Consider the following 15,082-nt stretch of genomic DNA (forward strand, 5'->3'; position numbering starts at 1 on the left):
AAGACTTCATGAATCCCAAAGTTTAAAGATATGGTGATAAACAATGCACCATGAGTGTTTGCTCCATGCTGATTTCCCCTAAAATGACAACCTCACTGATGCTCTGGTCCAAATATTCTTAGACACTCCCTCGAAGATGTAACACCATTCCCAAGTTACCGAGTCTGCAAACAGGGACCCTGTAGATCTGCTAGAATGGAATTCTAATACAGAAAACTATGGACATTTCCCCCTCAATAAACCTTGAAAGTGTCAATGTGCTATAAGCATTCATAAGATGGAACTTTAGTTCCCAGTTCTGAATTTGTAATCCTATCAGGCCAGATGAGACAGAGTTTTCCCAAAGAAGCCTCCATCAACACCCACCACCCCCACACCTGAGATAAGCAGCAGATGCAAGGGGACAGGGGATAGGCACTGTGGAACAGGTGTGAAGCTCAGAGCCAACTTACAGGAGCCCCTGGGAAACCCTTTTCTCCATATGCCCCAGGTGGACCTCTGGAACCTGGGCTGCCCTGAAAAAAAAACAAAAAAATTAAATGAGCTTGAGTGAGTTGGTCGGAGGCCTTCCTGACACCATGAAGTGTCAAGTGCAGTTGCAGTGGGGGTAGGGCAGGGGGCAGAAATCCATCAGCCAAAATGCTGCGTACTCTTTCTCTCTTGACCAGGAGCCCTTGGATTTCTTAAGCAGCTCTAAGTGTGCTTTCAAGTGTGTGGTCTCAGTTATCAGTAGCAAGGGGCTGAGAAGCTGGAAACATGTCCATGGTCTAGCAGTGCACTGCCCAATAGGACTTTGTGTCGTAAGGAAAATGACCTCTACCCATGCTGTCCAAGACGACAGCCGCTGACCACACAGGAGCACTTGAAAGGGGGCTACTGCAACTGATGAGCAGACTTTTTTATTTTAATTGATTCAGATCTAAATTGCCACAGCCACACGGTGGCTAGTGGCTGCTGCATTGCATGCCCTGGCCAGTCTAGCAATTTCTGACGTCTAGAGCTAAATTTCCCATTGGAAATCTCCACAGGGTGGTTCCATTGTCACCTCACACCTGACTGTCTACAATTAAACGTGCTCAAGCCAAGATTGTGTCGGGCACATTGACTGACTCTGCTTTTCCTGCTCTTCTGGTCAGCTGGGTCTCATGTCGCTGAGCCAGGACTGGGGCAAGGCACGTACTCTGTGGAATCCTGACCCTGGGTGTCTCCTTTGCACCCCAGGGGCCAGCCTGCCCCCGCATGGCCCTACCTCTCTCTGGTCTGTTCTCACTTCTCACTGCTGTTTTCTTATCTGAAGACTTCACCACTTCTCACCTCCAAGGAGGACAACTCACCTCCCATCCTGGCCTCCAACACCGTCCCCACACACCCAAACGAGTGAGGTTTCTAAACTGTGAATTGAATGGTGATCCTGCTGCTTACAATCTTTCCTCCTGCAGGTCCCCCCTTGCCTGGTGGCTAAAAGGCAGCTCCTCCACATGGCTCCTCAGTGCCACCCGATCACTTCCTGCCACCTCCTGTCCCTCCCCTCCCACCTGTGTCTAGTGCGCCTGCCAGGCAGAACTGGCAGTGTCACCAATGGTTGCTCTTCCCTCCATCTGCAACTCCTTTCTCCACATCTCTGCCCCACCAATGCCTATTCATCCACAGCTCAAGGATCATCTCCTCCAGGAATATTTCCTGGACACTCCCCACCACACACACAAGCCCATCCCCACCCCTCTGCCTGGCAGGAGGCCATGTCTGGATTCCCACCTAGATACCTACAATGTGGCCTCAATCACATTCTGTGTAACTGCATTCTACTGATACAGCTGTGGCCCCCACCCCGGTGGGGGGCGGATCCTTGAGGACAGGGGCTGTGTGGTCACCTCTGATTGGCAGCACAGAACTCAATGCCTGCACAAGGCTCAACCACACCTGATACATGAATGGACCAGAACATACAGGTAGAGCTGCCTAGACTCAAGCAGGTGACTATTAATTGGCATTAAAATCATTTTAAAGAAAAATATATTTCAGTGTGATTTATAACACCAAGGCCACCCAAATGAATTTCTCTCTTCCTATTGTCTTTTTTTTTTCCCCCCCGACAGATAAAACACTCATTTTCAGACTCTGACAAATGTGCCCAAGTAACAGCATTGCATGCTGGAAATTTTTCCAGCTGTCAACTCCTGAACACCACAGGTCAGCCCCTCGCCCGCGGCGGCAGGGCGGCCTCTGGTTTGTGGTGAGAGGCCTTTACCACATGCTGATGTCAGTGGTCCCTTTTGTCAGGGACACGTGACAATCAAGATTGTCTCCATCACCAGTCTCTGCTTCTTGGATGTACTGGAAAAGTTACCTGAGAGCCTGGATCACCTTTCTCTCCTTTTTGTCCAGAAAGTCCACGCATACCCTACAAGAGGACGAGGAAAATAAGATTCCCTTTAAAACCCATGCACACCCACAGGAGCTGCAGGGTGCCTCTGCAGTGCTCTTACCTCCTCCCCGTCCAGGCCGTCAAGCCCATGGTCACCTTGTTCTCCCTGAGGGACGGCAGGAGACAGCAGTCAGAGAAGGGGGCCTCCACCTCGCACTTCCCGGGAAACCAATCCCACCAAGAAACCAACTTGACCGAGGAGAAACAACTGTACCTTTTGTCCAGAGAATCCTTTGGCTCCCTAAAAAAGAGGAAACGTCTCTCACAGGGGTGTCAGAGCCACGGTGTGTGTGGGCAGGCTGTGGTGTGGGTAGCAGGCAGGGGCCAGGCCCCAAGCAAACGAGTGTGTATTTCTCTTTTTTTTCTTAATCTTTATTTATTTATTTAAAAGGCAGAGTTACATAGAGAGAGGAGAGGGGGGGAGAGGGGGAGAGAGAGAGAGAGAGAGAGAGAGAGAGAGGTCTTCCATCTGCTGGTTCACTCCCCAATTGGCCACAATGGCCGGAGCTGCACCGATCCAAAACCAGGAGCCAGGAGCTTCCTCCAGGTCTCCCACATGGGTGCAGGGGCCCAAGGACTGGGGCCATCTTCTACTGCTTTCCCAGGCCACAGCAGAGAGCTGTATCAGAAGTGGAGCAGCCAGGACTTGAACCAGCGCTCACATGGGATGCCGGCACTGCAGGCAGCAGCTTTACCCACTATGCCACAGTGCTGGCCCCGAGTGTGTATTTCTGATACCCTGGCTACCTCACATCCACAAAGAAGTTACAGAGGGAATTTAACGGCTGCTCAAAGACTCCTTAAGATGATTAAGAAGCAGGATCAACCGCAGACAAGAAACTAGTGGAAGGAAAGGGAGAAAGAGACAGAGAGATAGGAGATGCCCAGGGAAATAGGATGGGGGAGGGGTGGAAGAGAGAGGGACGAGGGGTCCAGGCTCTGAAGCCAACATTGCCTAGCAGATCTCACCTTCTGTCCGCGTTCCCCTACACACCCTGCAATCCCTTGGTCTCCTGGGGGTCCAGTCTCCCCTCGTGTTCCCTAAGGAAAGAACAGAAGCAGGTTTCCAAAGTTCTCCTTGCCGGAAGCCGCCGGCAGTTTGCTTTCAGAGAGTTAAGCTAAGCCTGATTTCTCCAAGCCCACTCTTCCTGCAGCCCCATGCATTTAAATCTATACTCATGCATCTTCTCTGTCAACCTTCAGGGCTTCCTTGCAGATCCAAAGCCACAGAGAGCTGCGGGATGAACTCGGCCACTGCACCCTCTCATCTGACAGTGCAGCCGAGGTTCAGAGGCGGCCTCGCCTTCTAGCCACACTGCAGCCACTCTGTAGTCCCCATCCACCCTGACATGTGGCCTGGGGCCCTGGTGCTGTGCTGGGAGAAGTCAGCCTTGCTGACAAGGGGAAGCCAGTGGTAAGGTCTGGGGCTGTGTAGAAACAGTCACTGGGGATGGCACCATTGGGAGAAGAACCCATCCCCCAGGATAAGGATCCTCAGAGTCAGGTCACCCAAGTAGGGAAGGACACTCAAGGTCAACAAAGTGTGCACCTCCCCCCACCTGCTCCAGCCCTGCTTCTCCAAGGAAAGAAACACTGGTGAATGGCTTTATGCCCTTGGAGGCCAGGTCCCCGACTCTGTCACCCTTGCGTCACTTGGGTGGGCTCAGGTCTATGCACACAGCGGGTGCTCACAATTTGTGCATCACTAAACAATTGCTTAGCCATGAGCTTAATTCTTGCCTTCCTGCTGAGAGAAGAGGGGAGAAGCAGCTTTCCTTTTCTTTGATTTGCTGTTATTCTGAGGCTGCCTGGCCCATGGCTTCAGGAAGCTAGGAGAGAGGGGCTGCCCATGGCCTGGGCTCTCACTGCCAGGCAGGCGGGCAACACGACCGCCACACTCAGAGCCTGCCTGTGCTGTCTGAGTGGTCTCTGAGATGCTTCTGAGGGTGCAAGGTGAGTGACTGAGAGCATTCCCCTTGGTGCTCACTTTGCAAGCAAGGCCTGCCTTAAGGTCCCAGAGAAATGCATAGATGTTTTTCATGCAAGCAAATGGTGGCCAAGAAGTTAAGTTCCCTGCTTAAGGTCTGATGTCTACACCTATCCTTTGCAGTCTGATCCCAGAATCTGTGCTCATTGATGGACCAAGGACATAAGCCTCAGCCACTTTAGGTTCTTGTTCCCCTTGCCTTCTTTCAAGGGGCCAGTTCTGTCTCACAACCTGTATAGTCTCCCACCCCACCCCCTGCATTCTTCCCCAGGTTGGGAAGCCAGGTGGCCAAACTTGAAGAACCAGAATGGAGAAGCTCACCTCTACTTACTGCCCCCCACCCCTGTCCCTAGCCCACTAAGATAAAAAAAGGCCCAGCGTGCTGGGGTCTGGCCTCTGCCACGAGTTTGGCCTGTGAGCATGATGGCAGTTGGTCGACTTCTCTGGCTTTATTTTCTCTGAATAAGTTCAGTCTGGCTGTGCGTTTGTATTCTGTCTCCTCTCTGTTCTGTGCCTCTTTTCATAACATGTTTGTGACCCGTGTGAGGAGGCACCAGTCTGTGCCTCTTTTCCAAACACTCATTATAACTTGTTGACCAGAGCAGCAGGTGGCCTTGAGTCTAAGGGATTACAGGTCCAGCGTGGACACTTCCTGAATTTTTCCCATCCCAAATGGAGCTGATTGAGTTTCGGTTTCTCCAAGTCTATTCTCATCATTTGATTGCTGAACCAAAAGGGTTCTGGGTTTAGGGTCAAGCACTGATCTCCCCCGTCACTGGGGATTGCATTGAGCCACAAAGCCATGCCCAGGGGACACCTTGCCCTCTTCCCTCTCTGTGGAGGGCTGTGTGCTACAGCTCTGGCCCATGGCCATGGTCTACCATGCAGACCCCTAGCAGACAACCTGTTGCACCTGCTTGTGGACTGAAATGAGGAAGCCCAGCTCCCTGCCAGTCCACATGAGTGTGAGCCTAATCCCACGTCCCCTGACCCCTAATGTAGACTTAGCAGGTGCTTCATGGTCTAGACTGAGAAAAAAGGAAAGCAAGCTTTTCCAACAGATTCAATAAATAAGCAAATAAACAAAACCTCATTTGAATGAAAATGGAGCAGTCATGGGGGAGGGGTCATAGGCACTTACTGGGTCTCCATCCTCACCCTGGTGGCCTCTGCTGCCCTTCAGGCCTGGAGAGCCCTGGGGGGAAAGAGAGGAAGGAACTTCAGCATGGCCCATCACTCACACTTGAGTCACAGGCGTTCAGCAGTTGGTGCAGATGGGCAGACTCTGACAACATCTGGAGCAGGCTCCTGTCCCGCGCTCCTTGCTGGAGGCCTCTGTAGCAGGCGGCCCTCACGGTGCCTGTGAGACCTGCCCCACACCAGGCTGCTTCTGCAGCTGACGGAGTTGTCCGGGAGACAGCTGTGGCCACCACATCTCCTTTAGCAGGTTAACCGCTGGCATTTCCAGAAGGAGCGCTTTATTTTCTGTTGCGTTTCTGAGAGCCCAGGCAAGAATGAGCACGTCCAGGAACGAGAGGTTGCATGTGTTTCAATGGCAGACCTCTCTCCTCTCTCCCTTGCTACAGTGGTTTAGTTGCTTCGTGCATTGATAGCGGCAAAGGTTTCACCGGCGTTTGCTTTCCCCGCTCTCTAAGCTGCCTGCTCAGTACAGCCGCGAGGCTGAGCTCTGGAATGTAACTCTCATACCGACCGGAACAAGGCAAGGAGAGAGGAGACCACAGTAAAGGAAAATCACAACTCCGTAAAAAGTCCAATACAATTTTTCCTCCCACAGGACAGATGACGTAGAACTCGTGAGCAAAAGTATTATAGTTGATCTTAAAAAGCAAACTCCCTTTTATTGTGATATCTAAAACCCATTTGAAAAAGTACATAAAAATGAATAGACTGTGAAGGTAAAGCTTATCACCGTAAGGTGAACCTTATCCAAGAATTTTATAATTACAGGCATCATAGGTAAAGTTTATGAGCCAAGAGGACAGCGACTGGTCCCAGGCACAGTCTACCCTGCCCCAGCCACCCTCCTCCTGCCCTGGGAGTGCACTCCTGATGTCCACGACTATATCACTGCACCTTTTAAAAATACCTTGCCCTTGGGGTTGGTGCTGTGGCGTAGCAGGTAAAGCCGCCGCCTGCAGTGCTGGCATCCCATATGGATGCTGGTTTGAGTCCTGGCTGCTCCACTTCCTATCCAGATCTCTGCTATGGCCTGGGAAAGCAGTAGAAGATGGCCCAAATGCTTGGGCCCCTGCATCCATGTGGGAGACCTGGAGGAAGCTCCTGGCTCCTGGCTCCTGGCTTCGGATCAGCGCAGCTCCAGCTATTGTGGCCGATTGGGGAGTGAACCAGCGGATGGAAAACTTTTCTCTCTCTCTCTCTTTCTCTCTCTCTTCCTCTTTGCCTCTCCTTCTCTCTGTGTCTAACTCTGACTTTCAAGTAAAATAAATAAATCTTTAAAAAAAACCTTGCCCTTAAATATTCATCCCTAGACACCATGGGTTAGTTCAACCTGTTTTCAAACATTCTCGAAATGAAATCATACCCTAAGTATTCTGTTTTGCTTTTTCATTAAATGCACAATGTGTTAATAGGGTTTATTCATGTTGTGTATGTGTCACTGTGGTTCTTTTACATCAGCACAGAGAATGCCATTGAAAATACCAGGGTATTTTCTCTGAAGGGAGGAGAGAACTTCCACTTTGACTACGACCTTGTCTAAATATGATCAGAGTCGGTGAACTCAAACGGCTTCCATAGCCTTGGCAACTCATGACAAGAGCCTAGGGTGATTACTGATGCCATAAACAAGAGTGTCAATTTGTTAAGTCAACAACAGGAGTCACTGTGCACTTACTCCTCATGTAGGATCTCTGTCCTTAATGTGCTGTACGTTGTGATTTAATGCTATAACTAGTACTCAAACAGTATTTTTCACTCTGTGTTTCTTTGTGGGTGCAAACTGTTGAAACCTTTACCTAATATATGCTAAACTGATTTTCTGTATATAAAGAGAATTGAAAATGAATCTTGATGTGAATGGAAGGGGAGAGGGAGCGGGAAAGGGGAGGGTTGCGGGTGGGAGGGAAGTTATGGGCGGGGGGAGCCATTGTAATCCATAAGCTGTACTTTGGAAATTTATATTCATTAAATAAAAGTTAAAAAAAAGAAAATACCAAGATATATCATCCATCCTATGGTTGAATAATAGCTCTTTCACAATTTGTTTTTTCCACAATGCTACTTACTACTGAGGAACTCTCTCCATTATTTTTAACAGCTTTCAAGCTGTCCAAGGCAGCTACAAGAGTGTAAATTGCAAAACCAAGGAGCAACATCACCAAAATATATCTTCTTTTTTTTTTCCATTTACTTTGAAAGGTAGAAAGAAAGCAAGAGACAGACACAGAGAGAAAGAGACAGACAGAACTCCTATCTGCTGGTTCACCTCTAAATGCCCTCAACAGCTGGGGCGGGGCCAGGCTGAAGCCAGGAGCAAGGAGTTCCACCCTAGTCTCTCACTTGGGTGATGGGAATCCAAGTACTTGGTATTTCATCTGCTGCCCCCAAGAATACACATTAGCAGGAAGCTGCATTGGAAGTGGAGGGGTTAGGACTCAAACCAGGCATTCCAAAATGGCATGTGGGCATCCCAAGAACATCTTAACTACTGTGCCAAATGCAAACCCATTTTAAAAATTCCCATTAGTTGTGTCACAAGTAAACCCTTCTGGATTGGCTCCTACACCTTAAATGTACACAAAATACCCAAAATAACTACATTACTATGGAGCGATTGTCGCCAACTCAGACACTGGGTCTCAGTCACAGCCATACCAAATCAAAGCATGTTAGACAAAAGGGTATCACGATGCAATGGCACCTTCAAGGCTTGTCTTCCTCGGGTCCCCTGAGGTCCTGGAACCCCTGGACATTTGCAAAATGTACAGCAGCAAGTCCTCTCTGCAATGTTGCCCTGCAAAAAGACAAAGCTGAGTGAGCAACAATTGTCAGCAAATTTATTGTGTAAGAATCACGTTCATACAAATGATAATCTATCACCTACAAACCGTCTTCTCCCGCCAGGGGAGGCGATGACAAGGAGAGGGGGCTTTTGGCCTTAACACTGCAGAGAGGACACTAAGCCAGCACCTCTGTTGGCAACGTCTCCTTCCCAAAGGAAATGACCTCTAGCTACAGAAAGGGCACCCAGCACATACATGGCCAGACCAGGCTGGCCTACCACATGTTGGTTGCTACCGGACAGTCTCCTGTTTTGTGGAATTTCTGTATCATAAATGGTTGGAATTTTCTATCTGATTAGGGGTTGGCTTGTTTTAAGTTTCTTATGCATTCGTTTGGTGGAGTAATAAAGAAAGAAAAGACAAAATAGGATGTTCTGATCTTTGAGACCTTCTCATATTCTGAAAACCAGGAGTTCACTGACTGGGGCAAACAAAGGCAGCCTTTAGAAACTCTTGTCAGGACTCCAGATTAACTCCCACAGCATTTTGGATGACTGGCTTTTTTGGTTCAGCAACTCACCAGGTACTGGGACAGCATTTTGCCCACTTCCATCATCCCCAAGGTCAGAGGAGTCCTGTAATGAAATCCCTTTCCAAACTCAAAGCTGGAAAACTCGTCATGAACAGTGGTGTTAATGGACACCACAAGCAGAGCATCAAGTCCTGTTCAGTGCACACAGCAGAGAGAAAACCAAAGGGTCAGGCACGCAAAAGACAGAAGGAGTTATGTTCCTACCCCATGAACAGCATTCATGCCACCAGAAATTGAAATAAAGCAGTGCTCTCAACATCGGGAGAACCCAACCTCAGATTTGCCTCTTCTATGTTCCAGTCTCAGCTGCATTCCTGACTACACCTGTTCACCCATCCCTTCATTCAGTTATCTATTCATTCTCCAGTTTGTCTATCCCATCCAACCTTTCATTAGACAAATATGTGCTTAATGGGGGCCTATTATGTTCTAATCATTGTGCCACTGAAATAAGACGAAAGGGTCAGACACACTCCTTCTCTTCATAGGGTTCATGGTCAAATGGCACAGATGGAGGAAAAAAGTGGCACATGCCTATAGCTAGAGTGTTCGAGTAAGACAGAGACTTGCCCAGCCTATTGCAAGCTCCGCATTGCACGTTGGCAACACAATACCTGCTTCTCTGAGCCTGTCTGCTTGGTTCTCCAGCACTGTGATGCTGTCACCCTGGAGACCATCAGAAAAGATGAGCAGCACCTGCAAGGAGAGGGAAGCAGTGATGAGACCACTGGACACACAGCTGGGGAAGGAGGTTCAAATGGGAGTGTGCGCGAGGGGGCACAGAACACGGCACAGATACCTGTCCCCGGGAAGCAGATTTATCCTCAAATGTGTCCCACAGCGACTCCAAGAACTGGGCATTCAGATGAGTCGGGCCTCTGACGGCGACGTGCAGCAAGCTGTCAAACACTGCTGGCCGGTAGATTTGGAACTTGGCAGGGAATTCTCCTTCACTGTTCACCTTAAAGGCCACGCTTACCTGCGTCTCTGCACCGGCACCACAGCTCACCCCCTTGATGGAGGTGATGTCCTCTAAGATGCCTGGGAGCTGCGACTCCAGCCGGGGGTGGCCCTGGAACAAGGGCTGCCCCTGCAGGTGAGTGGAGATGTCGAATCCAACCACTACGTCCACAAAGCAATCTGGAGACCAAGGGAAATGAGGTCGGATTCGTGAGCAAACAGGAGTAAGGAAGGGCAGACAGGGCAGGGAAAAGAGAGCTCTTGTGCCACACTTCCTGGTACCCAGAGCTTGTAAGAAGGGAGATGCTGGGCCAGTGCTGTGGCACGGCAGGTAAAGCCACCACCTGCCGTACTGGCATCCTATATGGGCACTGGCTGCAGACCTGGCTGCTCCATTTCTAATCCATCACCCTGCTAATGTGCCCAGGAAAGCAGCCAAAGGTGGCCCAAGTGCTTGGGCCCCTGTACCCCTGCAGGAGAGCCAGAAGAAACTGTTGGCTCCTGGCTTTAGCCTGGTTCAGCCCTGGCCATTGCAAGCCAATCAGGGAGTGAACCAGCACATGGAAGATACTTCTCTCTCTCTCTCTCTGTCTCTATCTCTGTATTTCAAATAAATAAATAAATCTTTAAAAAATGAATATGTTGACTGCTCTCCCAACAGCATATTTTAGGTATGACAGGTTCCAACAGCTATTTGAAGGTTAAACCACAGAACAGTCTCTCAGTGGTTCTTTGTGTTTCCAAGTACACATGTATACAGTTTTCTTCTTTGAATGCTGACATGTTCAGATTCATATCATTGCTACCTGAAGATTGGGGCTGTCTTTAGAGATTATTTAATTTCCAGAGCTCACGAATGGCAACAGCTGCAAAGGCTCAGGGGGTGATGCAGATGGGTCAAGTGGCAGGCACTGAGGAAGTGAACTGTGGCACAGACACTCATCCTGGGACCTGTTGACTGATCAGCTCCCACGTGGAACATGGGACCCAGTACTGTCAGATCTTCTGCCATTTCAAAGAGGAGCCTGAAATCTGGATTTTTAAGATGTAAAATCTCCAGTTTTTTTAAATGTAAACTTTGTCAACTAATTGAGCAGGCAGTCAACACTGGCTAGGACAAGTTGCACGTGCAGCTGTTCACCTTGACCCCAGGCAGGTGCGCATTTTGCAGACAAGGAGACAGTGATGCATGCTGCTGTCACTGCTGAGCCAGGTTTAGAACTCTGGCTTTCTGCCTCCAGGCCCAAGACTCTTCCCACCTCCACTGCTGCACCCTAACGGGACAGTAAGAGACCTGCAAAGTGTGCAAAGACTAACAGAGTTTGTGACGGAAGTGGCTTCAACCACAGCAACTCTGGAAGCAGAAGCACTTGGGATTTTCTGCACGTCACCATCCACTGTTGCTTCCTGACATGCCACCCCCACCCTCCAAACGTCCAGCCACAGAGGGACAGCTATGCCCACTTGGCATTGACCGATGAAGTCCCACACGATGGATAAGGTCATCTCCACACACCCTGCCTGCCAGACTCTGCCATATCACCACTCACCTCTGGATTAAATAAATCCAAGTCTCTACTATGTCATGATAATGTGATGGTCATCATTCAAAGAAGAAAATATATACTCCTCCTCCCCCCGACCCTAACACACACACAAACAGCAAGGGCCTTCCAAGACAGCTTAGCAAAGTTCAAATACTGAAACTTCCAGCCAACACAGATTTCTTCTTCTTACTTCCTAAAGGATGCACGGCACTGTCCCAGAAGTAGAAAACAGAAATAGGTTCTAAGGGTCAGGTGCTACATGGGGCATGATGCTTAGGTTGCACTGAGGGGACAGGACTCATCAGAGGACACAGCCCAGGATCTCTTAACCTCGGCACATCTCTCCTCATCTCTGTGAGATGCCAAGCGATCCCACAACTTCTGGGAAGAAGAAGAGAGGTCTCTTTCCATCAGACACTATTCCAAAGATATAAGAGGTCTTTAAAAAGTTCATGGAAAACATGTATTATGAAAAAACTATGGGATGGATTTCAAAAATTGTTCTGTACAATAATACAATAAACTCACTTTGGAATCCCATTTCCCCATGAACTCTGTGAAGTCCTCCTGTGCATTCTGTTGGAGCTGGCCCACCAGCCCCCCTTGGGTGATGGAGAAATGGGAGGTTGAGGTAAAGAGCACTCACTGGTTTTCCCACAGCTCTGGCAGATTTCACGGACCATTCTTTTTTGCACGTCCACATCCCTGAGTTTATTAAAGTTGTGAAGAGTGAGTATTTTCTCTGGGTTGCCTGTAATGGGCAGAAGCCGCTCCTTATGCACATCTCCTATGCCCAACACCAGGACACAAATTCCAAGGCGCTTCAGGGTTTTCACTGCATCTGCCACATCGTAGCGAGGGTCCCCAGAGATGATGACTACCAAAGTCTGGGGGACGCCAGCGTTTCCTCTCCCACCGGCGCTTGGGTCAAACATGTCGCTCACGTGCTTGAGGGCAAAGTCAACTCGCGGGAGCCCTTTGCTCTTGGCAACAGCCTGGATTTGGGTCTTCCACTGGCTTTCCGTCAGAGAGCTTTCCAACTCAATGATTTCCTGATAGCGGCTCCCAAATTGAGCCATTCCAATCTTCATTTTCCGAGACTGAATGTCAAAATTATCAATTAGGTCTGACAAGAAGGTTGCCATGGTAACGAACTCTGAGTCAGAGACCATATCAGAGCCGTCACAGAGGAAAACCACATCAGCTTCATGAAGATTACAAACTGCAATGGTGAAAAAGAAGGAATGATTTTTCTCCACAAATGGTCCTGAATTTTTCCTGAAATCAAATACTTAAATTGCTTTATTAACTACATAAATTACTCTGAATTAGTAGCAAATTGATAGACGTTAGCCAAAGAGAGAATCAAAGGTTAGCCATCAAAAAGAGAAGGGAAATGGCGGAAGGGGAAATGATCAGATTTTCAAATCTTAATTATTTACGGGATTTGTTGGAGAATATATCACACTGAAAACTACTCAGAGAAGGTAGGAAGCTTGCAGCCATTTGGGGAGTGAAACAGCTGGTGGAAGATTCTCTCTCTCTCTCTCTTTCTGTAACTCTGCCTTTCAAATAAGTGAAATAAATGTTAAAAAAAAAGAAATAGAATTTAGAAGTCAAGTAACTTTCTCAAGAACATATGCCAGCACTGTGGCATAGCAGGTGAAGCCACCGCCTGCAATGCTAGCATCCCATATGGGTGCTGGTTTGTGTCCTGGCTGCTCCATTTCTGATCCAGCTCTGCTATGGCCTGGGAAAGCAGTAGAAGATGGTCCAAGTCCTTGGGCCCCTGCATCTGTGTAGGAGACCTGGAAGAAGCTCCAGGCTCCTGGCTTCCTGATTGGCTCAGCTCCAGCCATTTGGCCATTTGGGGAGTGAACCAGCAGATGGAAGACTCTGCCTTTGCCTCTGCCTCTCTGTAACTCTTCTTTACAAATCTTTAAAAAAAGAAAAAGAACATACAAGAGTGGGACTCTTTTCCTCTGGATCTCTTGATTCTTTTACCCTAAAATCCAGCACTTCTTACCCTGAATTAAAAAACAAACAAACAAATAAAAAACTAGGAGCTGGAACCGTGGTACCATCTTCCCATATGGGCACTGGTTCAAGTCCTGGCTGCTCTACTCCAATCCAGCTCCCTGCTAACAGCCTGGGAAAGCAGCAGAAGATGGTCCAAGTGCTTGGGCCCATGCACCCACGTGGGAGACCTGGAGAAAGCTCCTGGATTCTGGCTTCAGATCAGCCCAGCTCTGGCCATTGTGGCCTTTTGGGAAGTGAGCTAGCAGGTGGAGGAAATCACTCTCTGTGCCCTTTGCCTGTAACTCTGCCTTTCGAATAAATAAATAAATCTTAAAAATATATATTATATATTAAAACTTCATGGGACAAATGCTGGAGAGTAATAACCAGAGGATGGGGTCATCTGTCTGAAGTCTAATGTGAAATGTTCCAAACCCACGAGATGGCTTTCTACACTCAACTCTAACCAAACGCAATCGCCCGGGGAAGGGCCACACTAAAGGGATTACTAAAGCAAAGTCCCTGAGACCATGGCTTGCCCATGGCCACACAATTCTTTGTAAGTGAGTGTGGTGGACACAGAAGTGGCTGCACAGACAGACCTTCAAGCAAGGGCTTCCTGCCCAGCTGTGGGAGTAGTCAACAGACAACCTCCAGCTGTTGGCTCCTGCAGGGTCTGCCCCACTGCAGAGGGAAGCCATCCTGAGGGTCGTCCCCTTCCCAGAGCAGCCCACATCCAGGGGCTATGTATAAGGGGGACCAAGCAAGAATCCCCTCCTTACTTATCCCCAGCCATTTTAGTCTAATGCTGGCTAACTCTAGTAGGCAGTACTTGGTTCTGATTGCTCAGCTGAGTTTGAAGCTCTGGTTAGCAAGCATCACCATTTGCCCACTTCTTCTGCCCATCCAGTTCGCCTCCTTTATTTCACAGGCGTGGATCCCTAATAAATACCCACAACCCAAACTGCATCTCAGGATCTCTGTCCAAAACGTAGGCATGGGAGTTGAGAATAAAGCAACCTCCATACTGTGATCTTAGTAATAGATTAGATTTAGATTAGATTAGTGATGATTAGATTTGGTAGGGGCCCAGTGAAAAACAAAACACCAAGCAGCTCATAGTCACACATTCCAAGTAGTAAGGGTGAGAAAACAGCTATTACGTTTAAATGGTACCACCAGGAGAAACAGAAGGTGACAAAGCTAGAGGACACAATAGGGCTCTAGGATTAAGTGTTGAGTCGGGAAAGTGGCAGATGATGGCTGAAACGTGACAGACAAGCTGAATGTAGGTATGTGGAGTAGGAGGACACGGTGTTCCTGGTGCACTAAGACATGGAGGAATTTCATGATGACGGGGCAGACTCTGAAGAGAAGGTGGGATGGGCGAAGTTGGAGAGGTGGACAGAGGCTAGGTGGAGCTCAGAAGTTTAGAAATCACCCCAAAGGCAGTTAGCAACCTATAAAACTGCAAGTAGATGAATGGCATAGTCCAGTGTTGAGAACAGACGGGATGGTGGTAGGACTGATGGATAGGATTGGAGGATGGGAGTCCAGGGACAAGACAGA

The 15,082-nt window shown here is 48.7% G+C and overlaps 2 protein-coding genes across 2 annotated transcripts in view; both read right to left on the reverse strand.

Moving 5' to 3' along the window:
* Nucleotides 1–15,082, reverse strand: part of COL6A6 (collagen type VI alpha 6 chain) — a 318,899-nt gene that overhangs the window by 274,715 nt on the left and 29,102 nt on the right. The window lies entirely within an intron of this gene.
* COL6A5 (collagen type VI alpha 5 chain) overlaps nt 1–15,082 on the reverse strand; it is a 139,358-nt gene that overhangs the window by 65,455 nt on the left and 58,821 nt on the right. The window contains exons 8-18 of the mRNA XM_017346727.4: nt 12,141–12,716; nt 9,787–10,127; nt 9,602–9,683; nt 8,976–9,118; nt 8,314–8,406; nt 5,554–5,607; nt 3,395–3,466; nt 2,640–2,666; nt 2,487–2,531; nt 2,348–2,401; nt 453–515 (exon numbers count right to left, since the gene is read on the reverse strand). Coding sequence (XP_017202216.3) covers nt 453–515; nt 2,348–2,401; nt 2,487–2,531; nt 2,640–2,666; nt 3,395–3,466; nt 5,554–5,607; nt 8,314–8,406; nt 8,976–9,118; nt 9,602–9,683; nt 9,787–10,127; nt 12,141–12,716 — 1,550 coding nt within the window. The remainder of the gene's footprint in view (nt 1–452; nt 516–2,347; nt 2,402–2,486; nt 2,532–2,639; nt 2,667–3,394; nt 3,467–5,553; nt 5,608–8,313; nt 8,407–8,975; nt 9,119–9,601; nt 9,684–9,786; nt 10,128–12,140; nt 12,717–15,082) is intronic.

Source organism: Oryctolagus cuniculus, chromosome 4 (assembly GCF_051225735.1).
Source record: "Oryctolagus cuniculus isolate XC-2025 breed Fujian yellow rabbit chromosome 4, ASM5122573v1, whole genome shotgun sequence".
NCBI lineage: Eukaryota > Metazoa > Chordata > Mammalia > Lagomorpha > Leporidae > Oryctolagus > Oryctolagus cuniculus.